The 27,314-nt window shown below is 38.8% G+C and overlaps 1 protein-coding gene across 1 annotated transcript in view; it reads left to right on the top strand.

Annotated features, from left to right (window-relative positions):
- The window catches only part of otogl (otogelin-like), a 209,721-nt gene that overhangs the window by 18,221 nt on the left and 164,186 nt on the right, over positions 1–27,314 (top strand). Inside the window, exons 6-15 of the mRNA XM_087997558.1 lie at positions 729–835; positions 1,003–1,109; positions 2,407–2,532; positions 4,946–5,054; positions 5,318–5,364; positions 6,008–6,153; positions 11,795–11,927; positions 20,563–20,740; positions 22,910–23,034; positions 23,158–23,370. Of these exons, the coding sequence (XP_087853684.1) occupies positions 729–835; positions 1,003–1,109; positions 2,407–2,532; positions 4,946–5,054; positions 5,318–5,364; positions 6,008–6,153; positions 11,795–11,927; positions 20,563–20,740; positions 22,910–23,034; positions 23,158–23,370 (1,291 nt within the window). The remainder of the gene's footprint in view (positions 1–728; positions 836–1,002; positions 1,110–2,406; positions 2,533–4,945; positions 5,055–5,317; positions 5,365–6,007; positions 6,154–11,794; positions 11,928–20,562; positions 20,741–22,909; positions 23,035–23,157; positions 23,371–27,314) is intronic.

Raw genomic sequence — 27,314 nt, 5'->3', positions numbered from 1 at the left:
ATTTACAAGTGAATGTAAATTGAAAATGCTACACAGTTTTGGGCACCAATTATATAAAAAAACAATAAAAGAATACAGGACATAGGATGTAGATGTACTAGGATGATATCAAGCACAGGAAGGTATGAGAAAATACAGATACTGTGGTTATATCTATGAAAATGTATGAGGCTACTGAGTCTTTTGAGCTTATTCTGTCACTGAAATAGATCATGGCTGATCTTTTTCATCTCTCTTTGTTTGTTATGTTTTAATATACAATTGGACCTTGAAAATTCTAATTAACCCAGCAATCTCAGACGTTTGAGAAAGTGTGTTCTTGTTTTTCACTTTGTGTGAAAACATCTGTTTGATTCCATTCCTAAATACTTTTATTTCAACTTGTGCAATCATCGGAAAGAAGAGTGCTGCTTGATAAGCACAGAAATAAACGTGGTGGTGGTCTACATATTATGCATATACAAAATATCTTATAAAATAAAATTCTGTTAGTTTTAAGCAGATAAATTAAGTGAGGCAACAAGATTAGAAAGAATTTTAGTCATGGATGCTGACTTATTTTACATTTTATCACCTTGAGTTGCATTCTGCCATTCAAGTAAGTTTGTCAACCTATTCTTTATGCTAAGTACTATGGAAATTATTGCATGATGTATTAATTTTGTAGATTTGCTTTAGAAAGTAATGCTGAACTTTCATTCAGTGTTTATTTTTAAAATTTATTTTAGGATATCATTGCAAAGTGTGAAGTTCTAATGGGGTTTCCCTTCTTTACCTGTCGTGAATACGTTCAGCCTAATCCCTATATTGCCAGTTGTATCAATGATCTGTGCATGTAAGTATTAAATTCCCAACTCATTAGATGACTCTTTTCTCAGTAAACTATTAAAAATTGTACCTGTTCCATAAGAAAAAAAATCTTATTAGTGAATATTAAAAACTAATTTGTTTGATTGACATAAAAAAAGTTATGGCAAATAAATGTATTATTCTGTGAAACAGGGTGGATGACAGTGAAACACATTGTCGTGCAATTTCAGAGTACGCCAGGGCATGCTCCCATGCAGGCTACCCTTTAATGGACTGGAGAGATGATTTTCCTACTTGTAGTAAGTTTTGTACTTGCTGTTATTAAACTTACTGTTTTGAAATATTAAGGTACACTAATACATTACCAGAAACCATTAAACAAAATACATAATTCTGAATTATTTTGCAGAAATATTTACTTATGTTAATTTGTAAAGACTTGAATGTTAAGAGGAGAGCAGATTTTGCATACATTTTTAATATTATCAAGGTTATTGTAAATTTCTCAAGCATAACAATGGATCTGTTTAGCAATTAGATGGTTTTGGTCAATCTGTATACTTGTTTGGTCCATATTTGCAAAGTCTTTGTTTTGGATGTCTAAAACCAGCATTAGAAGTTTTGAAATGTATAAATTAGGAGAGACTGCATCTTGAAAGTTTCTATCAGCAAAGTAGTGATGAGCTGGATAGACGTGCCTCTAAAATCCTCAGCAGCAGCTGTGAATGATTGTCACCATGTAGCCCACTCCAGTCCCCCTACTGACTTACACAAGGTAGATGGCTTCACATTAGTATGTTCTCTTGGGTAAGCTGCCAATGAATTTGGCTTGAGGACAAACTTCTATCAGTTTTCTGGCTGCTCAGTTTGAACATGGACTGGCCAAATAATCCCAGAATGGATCTGAGAACAGAATGATACTAATATTTGGGTCTAATGATCATAGATAATGTTTTTCTTATAAATTATAAAATATATTGGTATAAAGTGATTTATTTTTCAGGGCGTTCCTTTTTTATTCATTCATGGAGTGACGACGTCATTGGCTAGGCCAGTATTTATTGCCCATCTCTAATTGCCCAAAGGGCAGTTAAGAGTCAACCACTGTGGTGGGTCTGGCATTACGTATAGGCCAGACCAGATAAAGATGGCAGTTTCTCCATTTGATTATGATTTGTTTTGAAAGGTTAATGTGTTTCTTAACACCTTTAATGGTTATATCTCAATTTTCATCATTCAAAGTGTTCTGCCGTTTCAACAATATTATGAATCATCTCCACTCTAGATTTGGAGATCATCTTCTCCATTGGACCTGAATAGAATGAACTTGATGCTGTCATAGCATAAACTATTGTTTTACATTCATAAAGATAGAACGTATATCATAAAGGGAGTGTTCCTTCATATCGAAAGGAGAAAAGCTGGAAAATTTGTGGATCATTTTAATGCCTCACATAGCTGGTAGGATGTTTTTGCAATACAGTAATATGGATTGATGCAGGTTGAGCCACATTATCATATTTTGTAAGTTTATATTTTACATATTAAAACTCTGTTGCATCAAAGGTTTTGAGATGATTTTGTGCTATATTTCAGCTGATCAGTGTGAAGATAGCTTTGTTCACCGTGACTGTATTAGTTGCTGCCCACCCACTTGCACATTTGAAAAGGAATGCTTGGGGAGTAGCCTGCACTGCCTAGATGGTTGTTACTGTCCAGACGGTAAGGCAATTTCATCACTTTGGTAAATATCCAGTGAAAGAAAAATATCTGGATTTCTGGTTTTTGTGCACCATTCCCTAACTCAGATGCAAACCTGTAGACATAGGAGAAGATACGTCAAATGAGATGTGAGATGCAGGTTAGTGTGGATTCTTGGGCTGAAGGGCCTGTTTCCATACTGTAGGGAATCTAATCTAAACATTTGCGCGCGCGCACACACACTCTACCAAGCACATGCACACACATACACACACATTCTCTCTCTCTCTCCCTCACATGCGCACACACACACATACATAAGTCTAAAGGGTGAATTTGCATTTGCAGATACATTCTATATTTTTCAAAAAACATACAATCTGCAGGCAGTTAGTCCATGTGACATTTCATAAATTCCTATTTTGCAAATAGAACCAGTCTGACTCGAGATCGGAATACAGACAGACTCTAGCCTCATACCTTTAATGTATTGTCTGAGCTGAGATGTCACCTTTTTTAATAAAACCTTCAATTATCTTGGAAGAAGTTCTGGGATTTACATATTAATGAAACAATGCCTGCAACCCATTCTAAAAGATGAAAGACTTAACAGCAATCTAGGTGTGTTCAATATATCGTATCGGTTGCATGACACTATGATCTTTTGCTATAAATTCTGTGCCTTATGATCCTGGCCCACTAGCCACATCATGAAGGAGCAGTGCTTCCAAATAAATTTGTTGGACTATAAACTGGTGTTGTGTGATTTTTGACTTTGTCCACCCCAGTCCAACATGGCATTTCATATCATGATTATAATTATTTGTCCTCATATCATGTCTCTTCACGTTCAAACATCTTTAACTCAGTGTAAAAACGTGTGTTGGTGAAGATTTACAGTAGGATAGAGTTTGCACTCAGTAAGATTGCCTACAGTGTGGAAACAGGCCATTCGGCCCTAAAAGGCCACACCGACCCTCAACCCATCCCCCTACATTTATCCCACCTAATGCACCTCACCCAATAGACAATTTAGCATGGCTGGCATATCTTTAGATTGTGGGAGGAAACTAGAGTATACCCATGAGGACAACGTGCAAACTCCACACAGTCACCCAAGGCTGGAATTGAACCTGGTCCCTGGTGCTGTAGGGCCACAGTGCTAACCACTGAGCCACCATGCTTGTTTTCTCTACGCAATTCTGCCAAAATTGATGTGAGTGACCAACGCAAATGTTACAGAATTTCAAGTTATTCGAGTTTTTGTTATCTAGACAAATGTAGGCACTGCCCCAAATCAGTTCATGACCTGAGATGGAAGAACTACCATTGGGAATTTTTGCTAATGGTGATAATTTGCAGGCCCTCAAGGAGGCTCCAAAGGTCAGCTGGAACTTTTGTCTACAAAGTCACAAAGATGAAAGTTTTCAAAGTTTTTGATTTTATTTGACTCAAAGTGGTTAAGAAATTAACTATCATTCCCAAATATAACTGGAGAATTGTTCTTCACATTTTTAAAAGCTACTTATTTGACACTATGATTAAAAATGCTTATTTTTGTGATGACCATATTTTTAGGGAGAAAGTAGGACTGCAGGTGCCGGAGATCAGAGTCAAAAAGTATGGTGGTGGAAAAGCACAACCGTTCAGGCAGCATCTAAAGAGCAGGAGAGTCGACATTTTGAGCACAAGTTCTTCATCAGGAATGTGATGAAGGGCTTATGCTTGAAACATTGACTCTCCTGCTCCTCGGATGCTGACTGACTGGCTGTGCTTTTCCAGCACGTCATATATTTTTAGTTCTATCAATCAAACTCCAACTAGTTATTACTGTTAAATATATCAAGGTATATTTAAAGACATATTTAAATGAAGTTGCTTAAAAACACAGTCCAATTGTGTTGGTTCATAGCATATCTTCCATATGACGACATACAAATAAACCTGAGGAATCACCAGAGTAAACAATTACCCTTTGCCAGTTGTGGTCACTGGAGAATCAAAACCCCAGATCATTTTCCCTTCCAAATACTAATGGATCTGCAGTGAATTATAAGTAGTTTAGGTTTGCTTGAATTTTCTACCATTTACAATTGGAAATGATTGTCACTGCCCAAATAAAAGTACTCAACATCTACCAGTCAGGAGAAAGCATTGTTGGAACTAGCTAATCTTTCAACTATGGCCTTGTTACAAGGAGTACAGTACCAGCATTGAAAGTCAGAATATATTTCATTACAGTATTAAATTTAATGTAATGTAAAACACAATTGTAAAATGATTTATATAAATAATGACAGCTGTTACATCTGTGGAGGAATAAAAGTGTGGTTGAAAAGTGCGGGCATGCAGATTTTCCAATAGTGTCACTCTGCTGACTGACAAAGAAGATGGAACATGAATTATTTTGTGTATACATTTCTCATTTTGTTAGGACTTGTCATGGAGAATGGAACCTGCATATCTGTGTCGACCTGCCCATGCACATACCATGGTACAGTCTATCCAATCGGATCTCATTTGCAAGAGGGCTGCAATATGTGGTACGTTTCTGTATAGAAGACTATCTTACTGACCCCAAAAGTAGATTCTGAAATAGTAAAGATGAGAAACAGCGACAACAACTTCATCTTAACTGTGCATTAGTTGGATAATTTATTAAATCCTTAATTATTTTTACAGTCATTAAACACTTTTTGTTCTTCCTAATTTAAATAATTAATGAAATTGTTCAGCATATTTATATTTTGTAAGTTAAGCATGGTATTTAACTGTTAACAATAACTGGCTTGTTTGATGTTTGCAGCGTTTGCAGTGGTGGTGTTTGGAACTGTACAGACAATGATTGTCCAGGTAAATGTTTGTGTTGTCAGATTTTGTGTACCTGCTTAGCACAATAATAGTTTAGTTTCAAGAAATGATTGCCTAATTTGAATAGATTGATAACAATTGACATATTTAAAATATGCATTCAAATTTCACCATGAAGAAAATCAATCTTTCTTAAATACTTCTAATAAATAGTTAAACTCTCACTGAAACTTTGAAGGTTGGGGTTGACATTTCATTCCGAAACATGTTGATGGCTAATCGAGACACTTCAGTACAATGTGAAGGAACTGTTATATTGTCAGAAGTCCTAGCTGTTGGAGTGAAAATTATATGAAAGCTCATTTTTACATACAGACAAACATTAAGAATTCAATAGCACTATTTGAAGAAGAGCAGTGGACTTCTTCCAATTTTCTGCCAATGTTTAATCAAGTTGAACAAATTGTAATTTATTTAATTTGTTTTTTTATGGCCTTGCCATGTGCAAATTAGATGCTGTATTTGGCTACCTGACAACAGTGATTACCTCAAAAATTAATCACTGGCTGTGAGGCATTTTGGGATCTCCTGAGGACACGAAACTTTGAATGCAAGTTCTTTCTTTTTATGTTCAGGAAGACTTCACATTTTTCTAAAATGTGTAACAGATACTCCTTTTTTTTAGCTGAATGCTCAGTCACAGGAGACATGCATTTTACTACGTTTGATGGTCGGATTTTTACATTTCTTGGCACATGCCAATACATCTTTGCAAAGAGCCACAGGAGTAACAAGTTCACGGTGACTTTACAGAATGTGCCTTGTGGTCAGGTAACAGAATAAAAATTCTTCATCTAATTGAAAAACTAGAATGCAAGATTAAAATTCCTATTGACTCTTAAATTACCTGTGTGATTTTGACTGTAGAAAATAAGTGAGTAAAACTTTGAAGCTAGTTTTGGTCACCTTGTTATAGGAAATATATTATTAAATTGGAGAGGGTGCAGAAAACATTTACAAGGATGTTATTGAACTAGAGGGTTGAGTTATAAGGAGAGGCTGGATAAGCTGGAACTTTTTTTCACTGGTACATTAGAGGTTGAGGGCTGACCTTATAGAGGTTTATAAAATCATGAGGAGCATGAATAAGGTGAATAGCAAAGTTCTTTTCCCTTGGGTAGGAGGATTCAAAACTAGAGGCAAAGTTTTTAAAGTGAGAGGAGAAAGATTTAAAATGGACCTGAGAGGCGATGTTATCACACAGAGTGGTTCGCATGTGGAATTAGCTGCCAAAGGAAGAGGTAGATGCAGATATAGTTACAAAATTAAAACAAAATTTGGACAGGAACATGAATAGAGGGATATGGGCTAATTGCAGGCAAATGGGACTAGTTTAGTTTGCGAAACTTGGTTGGCATGGATGAGTTGGACTGAAGGGTCTGTTTCTGTGCTGTATGACTCTATTTTATTGGTACTGTACATTTTACAAATGTTTCTCTGGTTTGACAGAAACACTATAATCAGGTCATTTGGTAATTACCAAAGTCGCTGGCACCTTCATGCATCTCATTTTATTTTTAATTGAATTATTTCATTCTATGGGAAATTAGTCTCTACTAATGAATCATGATGATATTTTTAAGTATTTCTTTGGTTTCATGCACTTGTGCTTGAAACATTATAGGGAATTTTGTGCAGGATGTTAAAATGTTCAAGCAATTTAAGAGTATCAATTTCAATCAGAGTCAGGAAAGAGGTAAATTCTTATTCAATGAAATTCAAACTACATTTCATTCCTTATCTATTTTAATGCTGAGAAGTTTTTTTTTGAGATTGAGAATGATAACGTTGATAATTAAAAGAATAAAATAGATTAGGAAGTCCATCTAATATTTTCTACTTTATCCACCTTCATTGTCCAGTCCATGGAGTTACATTCCCATCCCATTTACAAAATTGTTAAATCTAAAATGCTTGGATATCTTCCCATTTCTAAATTGTGGCCCCTGATTTCACAGTAAGTGGCGCTGTCAAAGAAATAGTGTTTGATGTATTCACTCCATTCAGAGTATTGAATAGAATCGGGACAATGGGTCAGAAACTGCTGTATAAATCAATAAGTGACAGCAATTAGTTTGCAAATCTCTGAGGAACTTATTGCAAGGAAGATGTATCATGAATTGCAAAATGTTGCTGGACAATTTACATTGTCCGGGAGTTATCTTTGCCAAGGTATCCTTTACTGCCTCATTCATTTCAGGAAGCTGTTAGATTTAAACATTAGTTGTTCATTAATTTTGTCACAGAAAATTAAATGTTAAGGAATTTTTATGTTAAGGTGATACATTGTTACCTCATTGCCATCAAGGCCTCATTGTGAAGGTATCCGCTTCCAAAAAGCTACAGAGCAAAATCAATTTGGTTGGTGTAAGAAAGAAAAGATCTAACTCACCAGGCTCCAGCAAATTACATCCAATTATTTTTCCCTTTGTTACATGGGGAAGAATTTGTAGGGGCCTTGAGGCTCTGGGCTATGGCAAGAAATATGGCAGAATCAAGTGAGAAGTCTAGTGAAGCCTAACTTGTTGGCTGGAACAACTTGCTGCACCTTTTATTAAGTCAAGGCATGGAAATCAGGGCAGGTACCTGCAGATAAAAACTTGCCATTTAGTGCAGACACAAAGCTATAAAGCTTGTCATGGTTATCACCAGTCCTCAGTCATGTCAAGTGATATAGTCTTCGGTCAAGGGTTCCCAGCATATTAAGTCAAAGGCAGCCTTCAATACCAGTCCTGGGTCTTGGACACAGTCTTGGATACGGTCAGTCAGAATGGTCGGAGTCAGGATCCTCCCCATAAAAGTGGAGGGATAGAGCTGCATTTTTGGCAGCCCACTGCTCATCTTGAGTCTTTCTACTGTATTTTGGGCTGTTTTCTTCAGATTTAAGGGAAATGAAAGCATGTGGCTTAAGTGTTAGTTTTCTTGCAGATAGGGAGGTGTTCCTAGGAGGTAGGGAGTGAGCAGGCAGCGATGAGGGCATGTTTGGTTAGTGAAGTTCAGAGTTGAGTTGCATTGAGTGAGGGGAAGATGTTGCAGACAATAGTGGAAGTAGTAAAAAAGGGGCCTTGATATCAGATGGGTACAGTGGCAGAGATAGTGAGTGTGAGGTATTAGAGAGACCTGTATTTACACAGGCAAAATGAAAACAGTCATTAACCTTCACTGCTGTGCATTCCTCCAGCTGGTTGACACTGCTTTAACTTGAGTGGCAATCTTGGACATGGTCTGCCTCTTCTGGTAGTGGACCCCATCTGCACCACTCCTTCCAGCAGGACCTCCAGGTCCCTGCCTGCAAAGCAAGGGTATCAATTTCACCTTGTCTACTATGTCAGGCTGATAGAGCTGGGCTGGGTGCCCATTGGCCTTTTAAAAGTGGTGCCAGTGTCAGGGATGCTGGTTCACTCTGGGATATCCCAGCAATGGTGAGTTGCTCTGTGAGTGGTAGAATGAGGTTAGAATGGGGTGGGGAGGATGCAATAGGGGCAAGATAATGAGGTGGCTTTTGTAAGATATGGCAAGAGATCTCACCAGGCCTCTCAGTGAGAAACCCTTACATGAAACTTGATGGAAGTAACACAGCTAAAAGAAAACACAGGATTCACCGCATGGTTTCCAGTATCTGGATTTTCTCATACACTAAAGAGGACAGGACTTCCTAAAGTGGGAGTCAGGTTCCAACTGGGATTGAGAACTCTAAGGCAACAGTGGGCAATTCACCTGCCCTCTTCTCATAAGTTATCATCTTCCTGCTGGCTGCCCGCTTTGGCTTGACAATTTTTAAGCTTCTAACTGGGAGTATTGTGGCAAAAACAAATTGGAGAGCACTGAAATAGAAGTTTAAATGGAAGTCTATATGTGGCCATACTATTTCTTCACACCCTGAAATTTGTGTTCTATTTCCCTGGTTATTTTTCTTGGCTCTGAAATTGAATGTTTCTATTGTACTCATTCTCTTTTCCATTATTAAGCTAACTTCAACTGTGCTATTGTGAAAGTGTGTTTGGCCTCTGACCTACTCAATCATCTCCTAGTTAATATGAGATCTAATAATGCCCAGTTCCTTGATTAAATACTTCATACAGCAATCCAATGTTGTTTCCAAGAACAAGAACTCTTATTGCTCCCTTTAATCGACTTCCTAATTTATCTCCAGTAAATTTGAGTCATTATTAATAACTGCAAAATTCAAATATTCTTCCCTTCTTCAACCACAAAGTTCTTGCTTTGACAACTCCCAATGATCTAGTGCAAATATTCATAGTTTGTAGATGTTTTCTTTCATTCAACTCTCTCAAATCTACCTACATAATTCTAACCAGAAACATTTTAGATTATAATCAAGTTTTCCCTCACATAAAAAGCTATGCTGACTCCTCATTTATCTTAATCTTTCCGAGGACTATCCTTATTGCTTATTTATATTTTGGGCCCTCTGTTTTTTTCCTTGAATTACATTGCAACAACTATTAAATTTTGGGACTAAAAACAATTGAATGCTGGTATTTCCTCAATGCCTCCAGTTATCCAGACAACATTTTAAAATGAACTTCAGTTAGCTTTCATCATTAGCAAGCTAGGAATCCTGTAAACCTCATCTATATAAATTGTATTTTATTTGTTGCAATCCCTTCCGTGTTCCTATCTCACCCTGTCACCGCTCGTATTAATATAGTGGCAGGTGGGTGCTCATCATGTGGGGAGCACAAGCAAACTTATATCGGAGTTCCTTGTGGACTACCAGGAGAGTCCCTCATTTAAAGGCATTCAGCACCTGATCAAGGGACCAAGCATTGGGAAGAGGGATGCCTGCTGAGATCTGCCCTACTGTCCTTGTTGTCAACACTCTTTCTGTCCATCACCGCCATTACTCACCTGTATCGCAGGTCCATGATGATACTGGGCTTTGGTTGGGTGTTGTATTGGCAGCAACCAGCTCCTTACCTATGACCAGCTGTGCAGTAACATTGTGGGACTCTGATTGGTAAGCAGGACTTTGACCCAGGGCCCTAGATCCTGGGAAGTCCAGCTGCTGTCCAGCCAACTGCCTGAATGACATTAAATTTGGCCGTTCTTCCTTATAAGAGTCAATTTGGAACATCTGCTGGGTTCCTTACCAACAGTTAAGGACACTGTCACCTCCATTGGGTCCAGCTGAATATTGACCTCTTGGGCACTCTTAAGTTATTGATATTGATTGTGGGAATTGCTCCAAATTACACCAAGAAATCATGAGAACAATACCGAGGAATCATAAGCATATTTTATACCCTACCACTTACCCCAGAAGAGTTAGAACTTTGCCAAACTCAATTTTGTATTGATTGAAGGCTAAGAATCCAAATGAAAGTACAAAAGAGATGGAAATACACAACTGATCCATTGATAAATGAAAATTTTAAAAAAAAATTGAATAGTTGCCTCAATGTCGAGAACTGGATTTTTCAAAGATATCTGCCACAAACTTACAGATAAACTTGAAAGGATTCAGAAAAGATTTACAAGGATATTGCCAGTGTTGGAAGGTTTGAGCTATTCTGAGAAGCTGAATAGGCTGAGGCTATTTTTCCCGGAGTGTTGGAGGCTGAGGGGTAACCTTATGGAAGTTTATAAAATTCTGAGGGGCATAGATAGAGTGAAGAGCTAAGGTCTTTTTTCCCAGGGTAGGAGTCCAAAACTCGATAGCATAGGTTTAAGGTGAGAAGGAAAAGATTTAAAAGAGATCTAAGGAGCAACTTTTCATGTGGAAGGTGGTACGTGTATGGAATGAGCTGCTAGAGGAAGTGGTGGAGACTGGTACAATTACAACATTTAAAAGGCATCTGGATGGGTACATGAGTAGGAAGGGTTTAGTGAGATATGGGCCAAATGCTGGCAAATGGGACTAGATTAATTTAGGATATCTGGTCAACATGGATGAGTTGGGCTGAGGGTCTGTTTCCATGCTGTATAACTCTGACTCTATGCCTATGAGATATGCTATATTTCTGAGATTTTTTTCTCTCTGTAAGAACTTTATCCTTTCACTTTCCTGTAAAGTTGATTTGATTGAAAGGAATTTTCATCAAAAAAGCTTTCTTTTCAATATGCTTATTGGTCTGCACTCTATTGATTGCTTTATCTGTACTTTTTAATGGCGTTAAAAAGTCAATCCATTCGATACTCATATTGCATGGAACACAGTTTCATTGACAAAAGATATTTATTTTGGAGTCATTGCTTTGAAAAAGAAGTACCACAATAAATCATAAGTTATTCTAGGGTTGTAACGTGTTTCTGTTTACTAAAGTCATCTGGTTAATAAATTCAGTTTTGGTACATCTTTGTTTTATCATAAGACAAATGTAGAATAAAAGTTAAAATAATTGAATGAGCAGGTTTGGGTCTTTCGATTTAATTTTTTTTTTACTTTCAGAATCTGGACCACAGTTGCATTCAGTCAATAACTTTAAGCATCGAAGGTGATACAAGTAACCAAATAACCCTAACGAGATCAGGAGAAATACACCTTGGCAATCAACAAGCAATTAGCCTCCCATATCAAAACGGTAACTGGTTTATTTCTACTATTCTGGATGTCTGTGAAAAGGGATTAATTAGCATTTCAGGAAGAAAAGATGTTGCAGGTCTTTGTCAAAATGATTTGTCATGCACAGACTCATATCTGCCCACATGAATGATGTTTTTGCATGTTAAATGGTGTTTGAAAACCATAGCATCTCTTTCAAATTAAGAGGTGCACTTGTCTTAAGAATATATTACTACTTACCAAGCTAAAACATTATTATGCAGCTATATGATGCACTGCTCAATGTCAAGACCAGGATGGTCTTTTGTTGCATCAAAATGGAAATTCAATATTAGATGTCAAGTCTGAACACAGTCCTCTGCCATGGGATGGTCATCACTCCTACCCATTTTATTGAATAAATGTTATTCATACAGGCTTCCATTGGTTTCTGCTCCTTCACTGGTACTCTGCTACTGTTTATTGTGTTGCTGCTTTGAGTGCACATTGCAAAAGATCGTACAGCATTGGAAATGAACAAATAGTCAGGTACAAATACAACCAGACTGAATTCTTTTAACTTAGTTTGAGTGAACATAGTATGAAAGCACTTGCAGACATTCCAAGGGCGTAAACAAGGCACCTTAATCTGAAATTGCTGAGAATCAAACTAATGCAGAAAAAGGTTGAAACATTTATCAGATCAGGCTGCATCTTTGGAGAGAGGAAGCAAGCAAGTAGATCCTTCTTCACATCAAAATGTTTTTGGAAACAACTCAGTACAAGCACAATTAGGGACAGGCAATGAATGTTGGCCTTGCCCACATCCCATGAAAGAATAACTTAGTAGATATGTTACTAGATTAGAAGTTGTGAAGCCTGAGCTAACAAAAGCACCATCGCTGCTGGCACATTTAAATCAACTTAATTGAATAAGTCTGGAATCAACAATGTTAAATGGTAAAATCCATCTGGTTCATTAATATCCTTCAGGGAAAAACATCGGTAATAGTCTGGCCTATATGTAACTACAGACCTGAGCAAGTCAATCGATAGTCTCTAAACTATCACAGAAAAATATCCTAAGAATAAAGTTGATGGATCACTCAGGGCAGACTGGAATGGTTAAGATGGCATCACCATTTCAAGGCAATTTGTAATAGACAATAAAAGTGAGTCCATGAATAAATAAGAAAGAGAAAGGTTAGGAGAGATTCCAGAAAACCAAGTTTTAAAGGCAACACCAATTTAAACTTGAGCTTGAGAAACCAGTGCTGATTGGCTGGCTTGCCAGCTTTGAGTGAAACTAGCACCAGGGTGCTATTGACTTTTATACATTTGTTTAATATTTTTAAAAAGCCCCAACAAACTCCCATTTCCTGCAGAGAACAAGTCCTCATGAATGAATGTATTTAGCTTCGAGCAGATATAAGTGAACTGCATTTTTTAAATAGAATCTCTTCAATGTGGAAACAAGCCTTTTGGCCCAAAACTGACCCTCTGAAGAGTAACCCACCCAGACTCATTCCTCCTATCCTGTATTTGCCCCTGACTAATGCACATAACCAACACACCCTGGAACACTGTGGGGTAATTTAGCATGGCCTATTCGCCTAACCTGCACATCTTTGGACTGTGGGAGGAAACCGGAGCACCCGGAGGAAACCCACACAGACGTGTGGAGAATGTGCAAACTCCACATGGATAGTGGCCCGAGCTGAAATCAAATCGGGGTCCCTGGTGCTGTGAAGCAGCAGTGCTAACCACTGAGTCATCATGCTGCATTGTGAGCATAGAAGAACTATAGAACCATAGGAGGGTTCTGACACAGAAAGAGGCTATTCGGATCATTGTGTCTGGTCCAGATAAAATAAACCAGTTATCCATTGTTATCCTACCTTTCAACACCTGGCCTGGAGCCCTGCAGGTTACAACCCTTCAGTGTGGATCCAGGTGCCTTATAAACAGTGTTCTGACGAAGGGTCGCTGGACCTGAAACATTAGTCCTGCTTTGTCTTCACAGACCTGAGTTTTTGAGCAACTTTTGTTTTTGTTTTTGATTTCCTGTATCTGCAGTTCTTTGTTCTTTTTTCATTAATTGGTTATTCGTGTGATTCTAAACACACTTGTGGTTTTTAAGAAGTTGCTGCTCAATCACAGGATCACAGAGAACGTTAGACACAATGATATGATTCTTGCAAGTTAGTTGCTAGTTGCGAACAGCCAACGGGCTACACTGTCAGACCATGTGCTGTCAGCTGAAGTTACTAAAGTTTCCAAAACAAGTAACAGGGCAGAGAGTGTGGAATGGGTCAGGAATCTAACTTCAGACATAGCCGGTAATGGGACACGTATGAGAAGGAAGGTGGTCAATACAGGACTGAGGGTGCTGTACTTAAATGTGTGCAATATAAGCAGTTAGGTCAATGAGCTTGTAGTGCATATTGAAATGAACAGGTACAATGTTGTGGGCATCATAAAAATATGGCTGTAAAGGGATGAGGGCTTGGTACTGAATATTCAAGGATACGCTTCCTATCGAAAGGACAGGCAAGTAAGCAGAAAGGGCAGGGTTGTCTTGTTAATAAGAAATGAAATTAAATTGATAGCAAGAAGTGATGTAGGGTCAGAAGGTGTATAATCTGTGAGGGAAGAACTGAGGTACTACAAAGGGAAAAAAGACCCTGATGGGATTTATGTACAGACCTCCTGATAGTAATCAGGATTTGGAGAAGAAAATAAACCAGGAGATAGAAAAGACATGTAAGAAAGGCACGATCACAGTAATCATGGGGACTTCAAAATACAGGTAGACTGAGAAAATCGAGTTGGTAGTGGATCTCAAGAAAAAAAGTTGTTGAATGTCTACGAGATATTTCTTCAGAGCAGCTTGTGGTAGAGTCCACTAGAGAACAGGCAATTCTGGATTTGATATGTGTAATGAGGCAGACTTGCTTAGGGACCATAAGGTGAAGGAACCCCTCGATTGAATTCAGCCAGCAGTTTGAGAGAGAGAAGCTGGAATCAGATGTAACAATATTCTAGTTGAAGTAAAGGTAGCAACAAATGCATAAGTGAGGAGCTGTCTAGAGTTAATCGGAAAGGGAAGATGCTGGAGCAGCAATGGTAGGAGTTTCTGGAGGTATTCAGAAGCCATTGCAGAAATTCATCCCAATGAAGAAACATACTAAGTGGAGGATGAGGCAACCATGACTGACTGGGGAAATCAGGGACAGCATAAAAGTAAAAGAAAAGCATGCAATATGGTGGATATTAGTGAGAAGCCAGAGGATTGGGAAGCCTTTAGAAATCAGCAGAGGATAACTAAGAAAGCAACAATGAGGGAGAAAATGAAATATGAAAGTAAGCTAGCTAGTGAAACATAAGAAGGTTGCAAGAGTTTTTTTATATATATATACCTAAAAAGTAAGAGAAAGAGGCAAAAGTAGACATTGGACGATGAGAAAATGAGGCTAGAGAAGTAGTAATGGGGAACAAGGAAATGTTTAAAAAACTGAATTGGTACTTTGCATCAGTTTTCACAGTGGAAGATTCCAGCAGCATATCAGAACTTCAAGGGAGTCCGGGGGAGAGTTGAGTGTTGTGGATATCACTAAAGAGGACTGGGAATCTGAAGGTGGCTAAATCAGAGTGGTGCTGGAAAAGCACAGCAGTTCAGGCAGCATCTGAATAGACTCCCTCTATTCCTGATGAAGGGCTTTTGTCCGAAACGTCGATTTTCCTGCTCCTCGGATGCTGCCTGAACTGCTGTGCTTTTCCAGCACCACCCTAATCTAGAATCTGGTTTCCAGCATCTGCAGTCATTGTTTTTACCTAGGTGGCTAAATCATTTTGGCTGGGTAGGGTACATCCTGGAGTTCTGAATGTGATAGCTGAGGAGATTGTAGATGCATTGGTGGTGATCTTTCAGGGATCACTGGAGTCAGAGAGGGCCCCAGAGGACTGGAAAATGGCTAATGCTACACTTCTGTTTAAGAAGGGAGGGAGGCAGAAGACAGGAAGCTATAGGTTGGTTAGCCTGACCTCAGTCATTGGTAAGATTTTAGAGTTCATTATTAAGGATGAGATTGCAAAGTATTTGGGAATGCTTGATGAAATAGGGCTGAGTGATCACAGCTTCATCAAGGGGAGATCATGCCTAACAAATCTGTTAGAATGCTTAAAGAAGGTCATGAGCAATTTGGACAAAGGCCAACCAGTAGACATGATCTCTTTGGATTTCCTGAAGCCCTTTGACAAAGTGCCACATAAGTGGCTGCTAAATAAGATAACAACCCATGGTGTTAGGGGCAATGGACTGGCATGGATAGAGGATTGGCTGACTGGCAGAGGGCAGAAAGTAGGGATAAAGGAGTCTTTTTCAGGATGGCAGCTGGTGACGAGTGGAGTTCTGAAGGGTCTGTGCTGAAACCACAGCTATGCACATTATAAATTAGCAATCTGGATGAAGGCATTGTTGCTAAGTTTGAAGATGTTACAAAGGCAGCTGGAGGGGGTGTTGTGGAGTCAGGGAGGCTGTAGCAGGACTTGGATAGGTTAGGATAATGGGTAAAGTAGTGGCAGACCGAATACACTGTGGGAAAGTATGAGGCTATGCACTTTATTAGGGAGAATAGAGTCTTGGAGTATTTTCTAAATGGCGTAAGACTTCAGTAATGTGAAGCACAGAGGGACTTGAAATCATAGTTCAGGATTCTCTTGAAGTTAGACTTGTTCACTTGGTAGTTCGGAAGGCAAAAGCAATGTTGGTATTCATTTTAAGAGAGCTAGAGCATAAATATACTGCTGAAGCTTTATAAGATGTTGATCAGACTGCATTTGGAATATTGTAAGCAGTTTTGGGCCCCATTTCGAAGAAAGGATTTGCTGGCCTTGGATGGGGTCCAACAGAGATTCACAAGACTGAGCCTGGGGAAGAAGCATTTAGTTGAGGACTCTGCGTCTGTTCTCAGTGGAGTTTTGAAAGGTGACAGTGGGATCTCACTGAAACTTACAGAATACTGGGAGGTCTGGATAGAGTGGAGCTGAAGAGGAGTTTGAGAGACTAAGAACCAAGGGCACAGCCTCAGAGAGAAAGGACGACCCTTTAGAACTGATGAGGAATTTCTTCAGCCAGATGGTGGTTAATCTGTGGAATTTATTGCCACGACTCTCAAGCTGTAGAGGCCAAATCATTGAGTGTATTTAAAACAGAGATGGGTAGGTTCTTGATTAGTAATGGGATCAAGGGTTATAGGGAGCAGGCAGGAGAATGGGGTTCAGAAACATATCCGCCATGATTGAATACAAAGCAGACTTGATGGGCTAAATGGCCTAATTCTGCTCCTCTATCTTATGGTTTGATGTGATCTACCAAGTATAAGTATGTACATCTAATGTTTTTGACACTGCCAATGGCAGGGACAGAAATGACGGATGACACTACTGCTCCTGACCTAGAAAACCAGCCCAGGTTTGACAACAGCAGCCCCACACCCCAACCTGAGCACAGTGGGTCCCTTTGAGCCCTGAGTCCCAATTACTGGGCTCTGATGTATGTCTGTCCTGGGTTTCAGGCATTGTGCTGACACTGAAATTCATATTGCACATGATTCATTTGTTTTGCAAATTGATTGTTTAATGGCTCACAACAGCATCTGGTTAGTGAATAGTATTATCTGTGTTGCTGTTGCAGAGGACTAGCATGAAATGTTTAACTTCACTTGTTGCTTAAATTATTGAGATGCCATTTACACAGTAATTTGAGGCGGACTGTTAAAACTCACTATAAAGTGGCTCATGTTAAAACTGATACTGTATTTGAGCAGTGCGCTTTGAACAATCCCAAATGTGTGAAGAATTATGCTTCCAACCAACTTAAAATGATCAATTTGGCTTACAATATGCTTGCACTTATGCTTACTAGAAGCAGTATATTACTGTTCTCTGCAGAAAAAATAGATTTGTCTCAGCATTGTGCCTTTTTTGAATTTGACAAATGCATTTAGTACAATAGCTCCCTGACACATTCCCCATTACAATACTTCCATCAATCAGAGTTGACATGTCAACCAATCAGCACCCTTTTCCAAAGCAGTATAAATTGTTGTTCCTTTTGAAATTTGGCTTTCTTACATCTGTCCAGATGAGTGCAAAATGTAAAGCTTCAATAGTATGTGTTTTCTTTAGCAGTATACAAAAAATTGAACAGTAGTTGGAAGTAGACCCATATACCGGTAGAAGTAGGAGTGGCAGTTTTTCTTCCCTGCTGGGTACAATTGAGCTTAGATTTTTAACAGAAATTTGGAAACTTTCATGCTGTCTTTCTCTTATTGAATTCAATTTATTGAATTCAGTTTCACAACTTTAATGATGGGATTTTGAACTAATAATTTGCCTGTCAAGTGCCATAATCGTTATTATTCACAACTGTAAACAACAATTTCAGAGCATTTTTGCGAGAACATCTTTGTTTTACCAGATTTCTCAAGCTCAGTGAACATATGTTCCAGTTCTCAATGCATTTGTAGATGCTGGAAAATGATGTGGAAAGGGATAAAATGAAAAAGTACCATTTCAGTATCATCAATCATGTAGATAATTTGCTCCGTTTTCCCTTGCCATTGCCCTCTTTAACAACGATCCTAAACCTAATGATATTATGATCAATCATTTCATTCTTCCAACTTAAACTTACACCACGTTCCCTAGAATAGAAGAAATTAGAGCGAGTAGGCAATTGGGCCCTCCTAACCTGTTCTATCATTCAGTAAAATCATGATTGATCTTTTATTTCAACTCCACTCTTCTGGCATACTTCGCATACACAGTATCCTGAACGTAGTCAATAATTGAGAAGGCACAACTCTCCTTTGTAGAGAATTTTGAAGATTCATTACCCTTTGAACAAAACACTTCTTTGTTTCTCAGTCCTAAACAGCTGACCCTTTATTTTTATGCTGTGATGCTATGTTCTAAATTTCCTCAACATGGAAAACATTTTCTTAGCATCTAAACTGTCATGCTCCCTGAGAATTTATATTTCAGCTAGATCACCTCTCATTTTTCTAAACTTGCCATAATATATGCTTGGCCTTTACTCATGAAACAATTCCCTTCTTCTAGACATCAGTCTAGTAATGTCCAAGACAGATATGTGCTTCCTTGGCTCAGGAGGACCAAATCGAATACTCCAGGAGTGGTCTCACCAATGATCAATATAATAGCAGCTATACATCCTTACCTTGTACTTCCTTTTGTTACAAAAACTCACATATCATTTGCCTTCCTAATTGCTTGTTGTTATCTATTTGTTATTTTTGCACAAGCATGTCCTGGTCCTTCTGAATCATAGTGTCATAGAGATGTACAGGACAGAAACAGATCCTTTGGTCCAATTTGTCCATGGCCACCAGATATTCTAAATTAATCTCATCCCTTTTGCCAGCATTTGGCTCATATCCCTCTAAATCCTTCCCATTCAAATATCCATCCAGGTGCAATTTAAATATTGTAATTTTACCAGCCTCCATCACTTCCTCTGGCAGCTCATTCCATACATGCACCACCCTCTATATGAAAACGTTGCCCCTTTCATATCTTTCCCCTCTCACCTTAAACCTATGCCCTCTAGTTTTGGACTCCCCCACCCTGGTGAAAAGACCTTGACTATTCACCCTATCTATGCTTCTTAGGATAACCAAAAATTTCCAAGTTTTGTATCACTAAAGAAACATTCTGCTTTTAAATTTTCTTATTAAAGTGAATAATTTCATACACTTATGCTGCATCTGCCATTTTCTTGCCCAAACATCCAATTAACCTGTTTCCAAATTTGCCCCTTTATCCTTCCTGCTAGCAGCTCAACTCCAGTATTCACCTAGTAGTATATTAGCTTCAACCCCCATATCTTTCATAATGACTAAAGGCCTAATTGTAGTAGATTATAGATTCATAATGCCCCTCTGATTATGGTTGCATTGCATTATTGCATGTTCAAGAGCTGTTGACATGGATAATACACTTTAGTAATTATAGTCATTATACACTAACTGTTGATCATATTGGAATGCTTTTGATGTCCTGTCACTGCGGTGTAACTTGGAATGAATATTCCACGCAAGACAACACATTGAAACATTGTATGCTGTATGTCCCCTTTCTCTAAATTATTATTTACATTAAGCACTTGCCTGTTTTAGGCAGGCACCACCCATGCTTTCCACACCATTGCAAATTGACACAGTGTACGAGAATGTGAGAAAATGAACAGAGAAGTTATATTTATGTGTCAATTATAATAAGTTTCATATGTCCATTTTAGTGTACATAACCTCAAGAGTCTCTGTTCTATCACGGTTGTTTTGAACAATTTTCCACAACAAACATTTCTGAATTGTTGGTTAATATCCAAGTATGAGAACTCTCTTAACATAATAGTAGCAGTTGCCATTTTAAACTCCTCTGCCCATAAAATTAGATCTGTTTTCAGACAAGATAGCTTAATTAAGCTGCACATAATAATGCTGTCTTGATACTTTACCTTAGATTGCTAAAATATTTTTACAACATAATGTATAATTGATTTTGTTTACTATTGTGTAGATATAACATTCTCGTGGAATATGCATTTTTAGCTCGAGTATTTTGTTAATTCCAGATCTTGTTACTTGCAGGAATATTTGAAATACGTAGATTATCATCTATATTTCTGCAAGTGAAAACAAACTTTGGTCTCTCGATGCAGTTTGATAAAGAAGGTGGAAGGTTATATCTCCAGCTTGATAATTGTTGGAGAGGAAACACAGTGGGCCTATGTGGAACATACAATGGAAACTTACGAGATGACTTCCTGTGAGTCTCTACTGCTCTTATAAAGATTCACCTTTTGCATAAAAGTTAACCAATGTATCTGTCTCTGATTTGGTTTCTAATTATGAAAATGGTCTGAGCACATGATATTATATACTTGATATGATTTGTCATAGTGTATTATCAAGAAACCCTACACTGTGGAGGCTGGCAATTCGGCCCATTGAGTGCACACTGAGCTTGCAAACAGCATCCCACCCAGGATCCCCCCCTCCTCTATATCCCTATATTTCGCACAGCTAATCGACTTAGACTGCAGGACACAAAGGTAATTTAGCATGGCCAATTCACCTAACCCATACATCTTTGCACTGTGGGAGGAAACCCACTCAGACACAGGGCAAATGTGCAAATCCCACACAGACAGTCAATGAGTTACTATGCTGTTATGTAACTGGCTATCTGTAAAAATACTGTCTAGTGTAGTTTTAAAGCTTTGTAGACACAAATAGTTTGTAGATTTTTAGTTGATGTCAGTTCCAGGACAGTCTTTTTTTGTTCCATGATGAATATTCCTTTCAGTAGGATTCACAGTACATTCTAGGTAACTATCAGTCAAAGCTATGGCAAGAATTTTAGAGGCCTGCATTGTTTTCTTTCAATTGATTTTGTTGTTAAAGATACCCAAGTGATAAGCATTGTTTGATTAAAGACTGTGATCACATATGGATTCCTGTTATGTAGTGGTAGTGTCCCTATCTCTGAGCCAGGATGCCCAGTTCAAGTTCCACCTGCTTGAAAAGTATGTTGCTGTATGTTGGAAAATATTGATCAGAAAATATCCAGGATCACATATATAATGAGGAGCCTTTATGGTGCAGTGGCAATGGCCCTTTCTCTGAGCAAGAAGACATGGGTTCAAGTCCCATCTACTCCTGAAGTGTGTAATAACATTGCTGAGAAGGTCAAATATCAGCAAGGTTCACAGTTTCAGTAATGGTTGGTCTTGGAACAGTCAGATCTTCAGAAAGCCTTAGGGGAGATGGCTAACTTTTACCAGGATCTGACCAGAATTTGGAACACAATTGCCTCATGCTGGAGTTCCCCTCTGTTGACAATACTGGCAGTATTCAGAGAGCTGGTATTCCATCTCGAGACTCTGCCATGTAATTATGAGGCAGCGATCTCTAAGGATGGATCCTCTGAATAAGCTGACAAACAAAAAAATTAATTATGTCTTATTATATTCTTGACCATCCAGTTCGTATATACTTGACACACACAAGGTGGAAGTCCAGTCAGTAAAATTGAGAGGATAGCAATGTGGGGTGAGTCCTATCCCCTAACATTAACCTTCAAATTGGTTTCACAGGGCGGCGCAACATCGAGGGCCGAAGGGCTTGTACTGCACTGTAATGTTCTATGTTCTGGCTTCTCACCACTAGGGGGCAGGAAGCTGATTTGAACAAAGGCCTTTTATCAGGATATCAACTTTTTGTTGATTGCGGATCGACCTCCCCTCTCAAACAGGTGTGGAGGCTGTCAACTAAGTGGAAGTGGCATCACTAAGCAAATCGGGGTCCACCAATAGCCACTGCAGGTCCACCACTTTTGTCAGAGAGGTTTTCCTTCCATCAGCAGTGATTTTACTTTTTTTAAGAAAAACTTATCTTTGACCATATTTTAAATTGTACTGTGGGTTGAGTGCTTCTCCCCTCCTCAGTAGAGAGCACTATTACTGGTGCTGGTGACCATTCGCTGAAGTGGGACTTCCTCTTGATTACTGTCACCATTCCATTCGGACTCCACAGAGCTGGGTGAAGGATGGTGCTGAGATTGACAGTTTTAAGATCTGTGACAAATCTTCTGGTGGCAGGGCACACTGGGAATGATGTTGCAGGGCATTATTGAAGGATAGTTATATTATATGGCCTCCTAAGATTATTGTGAAAATAGAAAACATGATCCATGAAAATAGTATTAGTGGGAAGTATGCAAATTGCGATATTAGGCATGTCATTAGGCATATGGAGCAATTGGGCATTATATTATATTCAGAATTGCATGAAACATTGTTGGATGTGAAGTGTGACTTAGTCTCTGCGGCTGTAAGATATACTGAATTAGTTGTGTCGAGTGTCTTATGCTGTACTTGTTGCTTAAGGAAAGCTTTGCAGAATACATTTGTAATTCTTTCCTTTTCACTTCTAGTTCCCCTGTAGGTATGATTGAAGGTACTCCACAGTTACATGCCAATGCATGGAAGATTTCATCAGCTTGTGTAACTCCAATAAATATCCCCTTGGTTGATCCCTGTGATACTAATCAACAGAATGGTATCCAATTTTAATTGATGCATGTTGTGGTATATTTCTTCACTTACACATTTCTGTTAGTAAATTTATTATTACTTAGATACTGTACATTAAAGTCTTTTTCTGCCTTATTTTCACATACAGCTTTATATTCATCAACGATGTGTGACATTCTCAATCAAGAACTCTTTGCACCGTGCCATTCATTTGTGAATCCCAGCCCTTATTATCAGCAGTGTCGCTATGATGCTTGCAAATGTGGTAGTTTATGCATGTGTACAGCCCTTGCACACTATGCTTATCTTTGTGCCAAACACAAGGTTCACATTGACTTCAGATCAGAGGCATCAGATTGTGGTAAGTTGTTAAGGGTGAATTTACCATAACAAAAATGGGATTTGTTAGGTTTTGGATATCTGGTTGGCATGTACAAGTTGGATCGAAGGGTCTGTTTATGTGCAGACTCTCTGACTCTGAGATAGATGCGATAAAAAAGCATTATCATTAAAACTGATCTTTGCTATGTGTTACTTTCTAAAAGTTGAATATCTCATATGGTGTCCTCAACACCAAGGTAGAACTGACACCAAGTCAGTTCAAAATTGACTGAGGGTTACTTAATTCACCTGGATGAGTTAGAAGCTAATTTTATTCCCAGCTCACCAACGAACTGCCAACTGGAGCATCAACAATAATTGGGAGAGAGAAACTGAATCTCTCAGCTTCCCTTGAAATGCTTCTCCAGTTGGCTAATCACAGCACTGAAGCTGATGTGGAAAATTGTGGTATGGACATTGTATGTGACTCAAAAAGGGAAAGAATAGAATAAAACTGAGGAGGTAAAAATAAAACATGGGGAAAGTTTTACTGATGCACTTGATTTATAGGACTGAGAAAATGTACCAGATTTAAGATGCTTTTGATTATTGCAGCTATTTTTTGAGGAGTTGCTATTAGTTAAAAAAGTTCACCATTATTCTGATCTTCATAAAACTGCTTTGACCTTCTGAAATTTACAAATTATTTGTTAAAGTTACAATTAATATTGGCAAAGGATCTAAAGTTTGGGGCATATTTTCCTCTTTTGTAAACATATAGTTAACTTCTCCATTGAAAACATATAAAAATCAGGATGTTAATGTGTTTTTTTGTGGATGAGTTACTAAATTTTACAGAATGAAAGGTGAGTGAATATTTAATTCACACTACTCAGAGCAGCTAAACTGCCAATAAAGGGGTGTACTAATAGGGGAAAATTCTGTATTGCAGCTGTATAGTGTTCAAACTTGTGAACAAAAATGCATACTTTCCATTGAAGACACAGTTAGTTTACAGACTTTATGACTGCAAATGTAGCTATAATTTTGTACACAGTTGGACTGAGTAAAATGTCCTGTTAATATTTTTTGCATTTATAAATTATCAATCAAAATCATAGAATTAAAGATAATCATAGTTTTTCATGGTCAGCTAAAAAAGACAAATTCTTTTCTTGTTTGCTGTTTTCCAACTTCCCTGTTTTGTTTAATTAATGTAACCCAGGCAAAAAGTCTTACTGCCTCTCATTCTTCTAGGCCTGTGTTTCTTTCAATTGGCCACTATCAGGCTGATAAGAAGGCTCAAGGATGAGTTATTTCCAATGTTCTCTTCAATAGAATTCTGTCGTGGTTCTGTTCGCCGAGCTGGGAATTTCTGTTGCAGACATTTCGTCCCCTGTGTAGGTGACATCCTCAGTGCTTGGGAGCCTCCTGTGAAGCGCTTCTGTGATGTTTCCTCCGGCACTTATAGTGGTTTGTATCTGCCGCTTCCGGTTGTCAGTTCCAGCTGTCCGTTGCAGTGGTCAGTATATTGGGTCCAGGTCGATGTGCTTATTGATTGAATCTGTGGATGAGTGCCATGCCTCGAGGAATTCCCTGGCTGTTCGCTGTTTGGCTTGTCCTATAATATTAGTATTGTCCCAGTCAAACTCATGTTGCTTGTCATCTGCATGTGTGGCTACTAAGGATAGCTGGTCATGTCGTTTCGTGGCTAGTTGGTATTCATGGATGCGGATTGTTAGCTGTCTTCCTGTTTGTCCATCTACATATCTGACCCAGAGTTTGGGTTGTATTTGCGGTAAGACTGTTTGTTCTAATCTTTGCATTACCGCTTCTGCTATGAGTCCAGAGATGGGTGAGCTCACGGGGTGTGCCGTTGATTTGTTCATATATTTAGTTGTTGAATGTGAAGTGTGTTGTGAGGCACAGGTCCAGTAGTTTGAGTATGCTGTATTTGTTGATAGGTTCACCGTCTTGTTGTCTGTTCTGTATGTCCAGCTATTGTTTCTCTGGCTAGGATTTTGTCGATAGAGGTGAACAGTGCCGTTACATCGAATGAGACCATAGTTTCTTCCTTGTTAATGTGTATATTTCTGATGATGTCCAAGAATTCCTGTGTTGACTGTATAGAGTGTCTGAATCCGCTGATCAGGTGTTTCAGTTTCTGCTGTAGTTCTCTAACCAGTTTGTGTGATGCTGTCCCTGGTAGTGATACCACGGGTCTGAGTGCGATATCTGGTTTGTGCACTTTAGGTAGTCCATAGAATCTGGGGGTGTTGTTGCTTTTGATGACACCTTTGTAATCATTAAAAACACAGAAATAGAGAACACACACCAGATCATCAACACCACACTCACAGGAATCTGATTCACTAGAGAGGAAGAAATGGACAACCAACTCCCATTCCTAGACGTGATGGTACAGAGAACACTGAACGGAGAATTCATCACAAAGGTATACAGGAAAGCCACACACGCTGACCAAGTCCTGAACTACGAAAGCAACCACCCCAACACAAACAAATGAAGTTGCATCAAGACACTGTTCAAAAGGGCTACAACACACTGCAGTACACCAGAACTGCAAAAAGAGGAAGAAGAACACCTCTACAATGTATTCGCCAAAAACGGATACCTGCGCAATTTCATCAACAGATGCCTAAGGAAAAGACAATGGAACGAGGACATGCTGCAACCCAAAGGACTAGCCACATTACCATACATCAAGAGCATTTCAGAACTGATAGCCAGACTATTGCGACCACTAGGACTCATAACAGCACACAAACCAACAGCCACTCTCAGACAACAACTCACCAGAACGAAGGACCTGATACCCAGCATGAGCAAAACCAATGAAGTGTACAAAATCCCATGCAAGGACTGCACAAAACACTACATAGGACAAACAGGAAGACAACTAACTATCCGCATCCATGAACACCAACTAGCCACGAAACGAAATGACCAGTTATCCTTAGTAGCCATACACGCAGATGACAAGCAACATGAATTCGACTGGGACAACACTACTATTATAGGACAAGCCAAACAGAGAACAGCCAGGGAATTCCTCGAGGCATGGCACTCATCCACCGAATCAATCAATAAGCACATCAACCTGGACCCAATATACCGACCACTGCAATGGGCAGCTGGAACTGACAACCGGAAGCGGCAGATACAAACCACTATCAGTGCCGGAGGAAACATCACAGAAGCGCTTCACAGGAGGCTCCCAAGCACTGAGGATGTCACCTAGACAGGGGACAAAACGTCGGCCACACAAATTCCCAGCTCGGCTAACAGAACCACAACAATGAGCACCCGAGCTACAAATCTTCTCTCAAACTCAGTAGAATTCTGACATGAATTGAAATTTAATTGACACATTGAGTACAGATTCTTCCCAGTCCTATGAAAGTGGGCAGCAGGAGACAGGCTTGAGGATGGGCCAGAGAATGAATTTCTTCGAAGTTGCATTGGGCAGTGGGCTGACATATTCCTGCCTCTGGGCAATCTTACGGAGATGGGCCATTACCTGCAGAGACAATCTGCATAATTAAACCCCAAGTGTGAACTGAACTGTATTGGCTCCTGGTCGAATAATGTCTTGATTAAATAATTCTCATCCTTGTTTTCAAAGCATTAGACACCATTTTTGTAATCTCCTCCATTTGCTCAACTCTCCAAAATAACCATCTGCCTCTAATTTTGATCTCTTATGCATTTCCAATTTTAATGCACTTTGCCTTCAGTTGCCCAGGCCCTAAACTCTGGAATTCCCTTTCTGTACCTCTCCACTTCTCTTCCTTTTTTTCTCCCTCTAAGCCTCTTCAAACCTGTCTCTTCTTTTAGCAATATACCTAATGTCTCTTTTTATGATCTGGTGTCATATTTTGTTTTATAATTCTCTGATGAAGCACTTGGGATGTTTTATTATTATAAAGGCCATATAAAAATGTAAGTTGCTGTTGTCATGTA

The sequence above is a fragment of the Chiloscyllium plagiosum genome, unplaced genomic scaffold, assembly GCF_037043375.1.
Source record: "Chiloscyllium plagiosum isolate Xiang-an unplaced genomic scaffold, Cpla_swu_hap1 HiC_scaffold_19, whole genome shotgun sequence".
NCBI classification, from domain to species: Eukaryota; Metazoa; Chordata; class Chondrichthyes; order Orectolobiformes; family Hemiscylliidae; genus Chiloscyllium; species Chiloscyllium plagiosum.
This window is presented reverse-complemented; position numbering and strand designations above follow the sequence as displayed.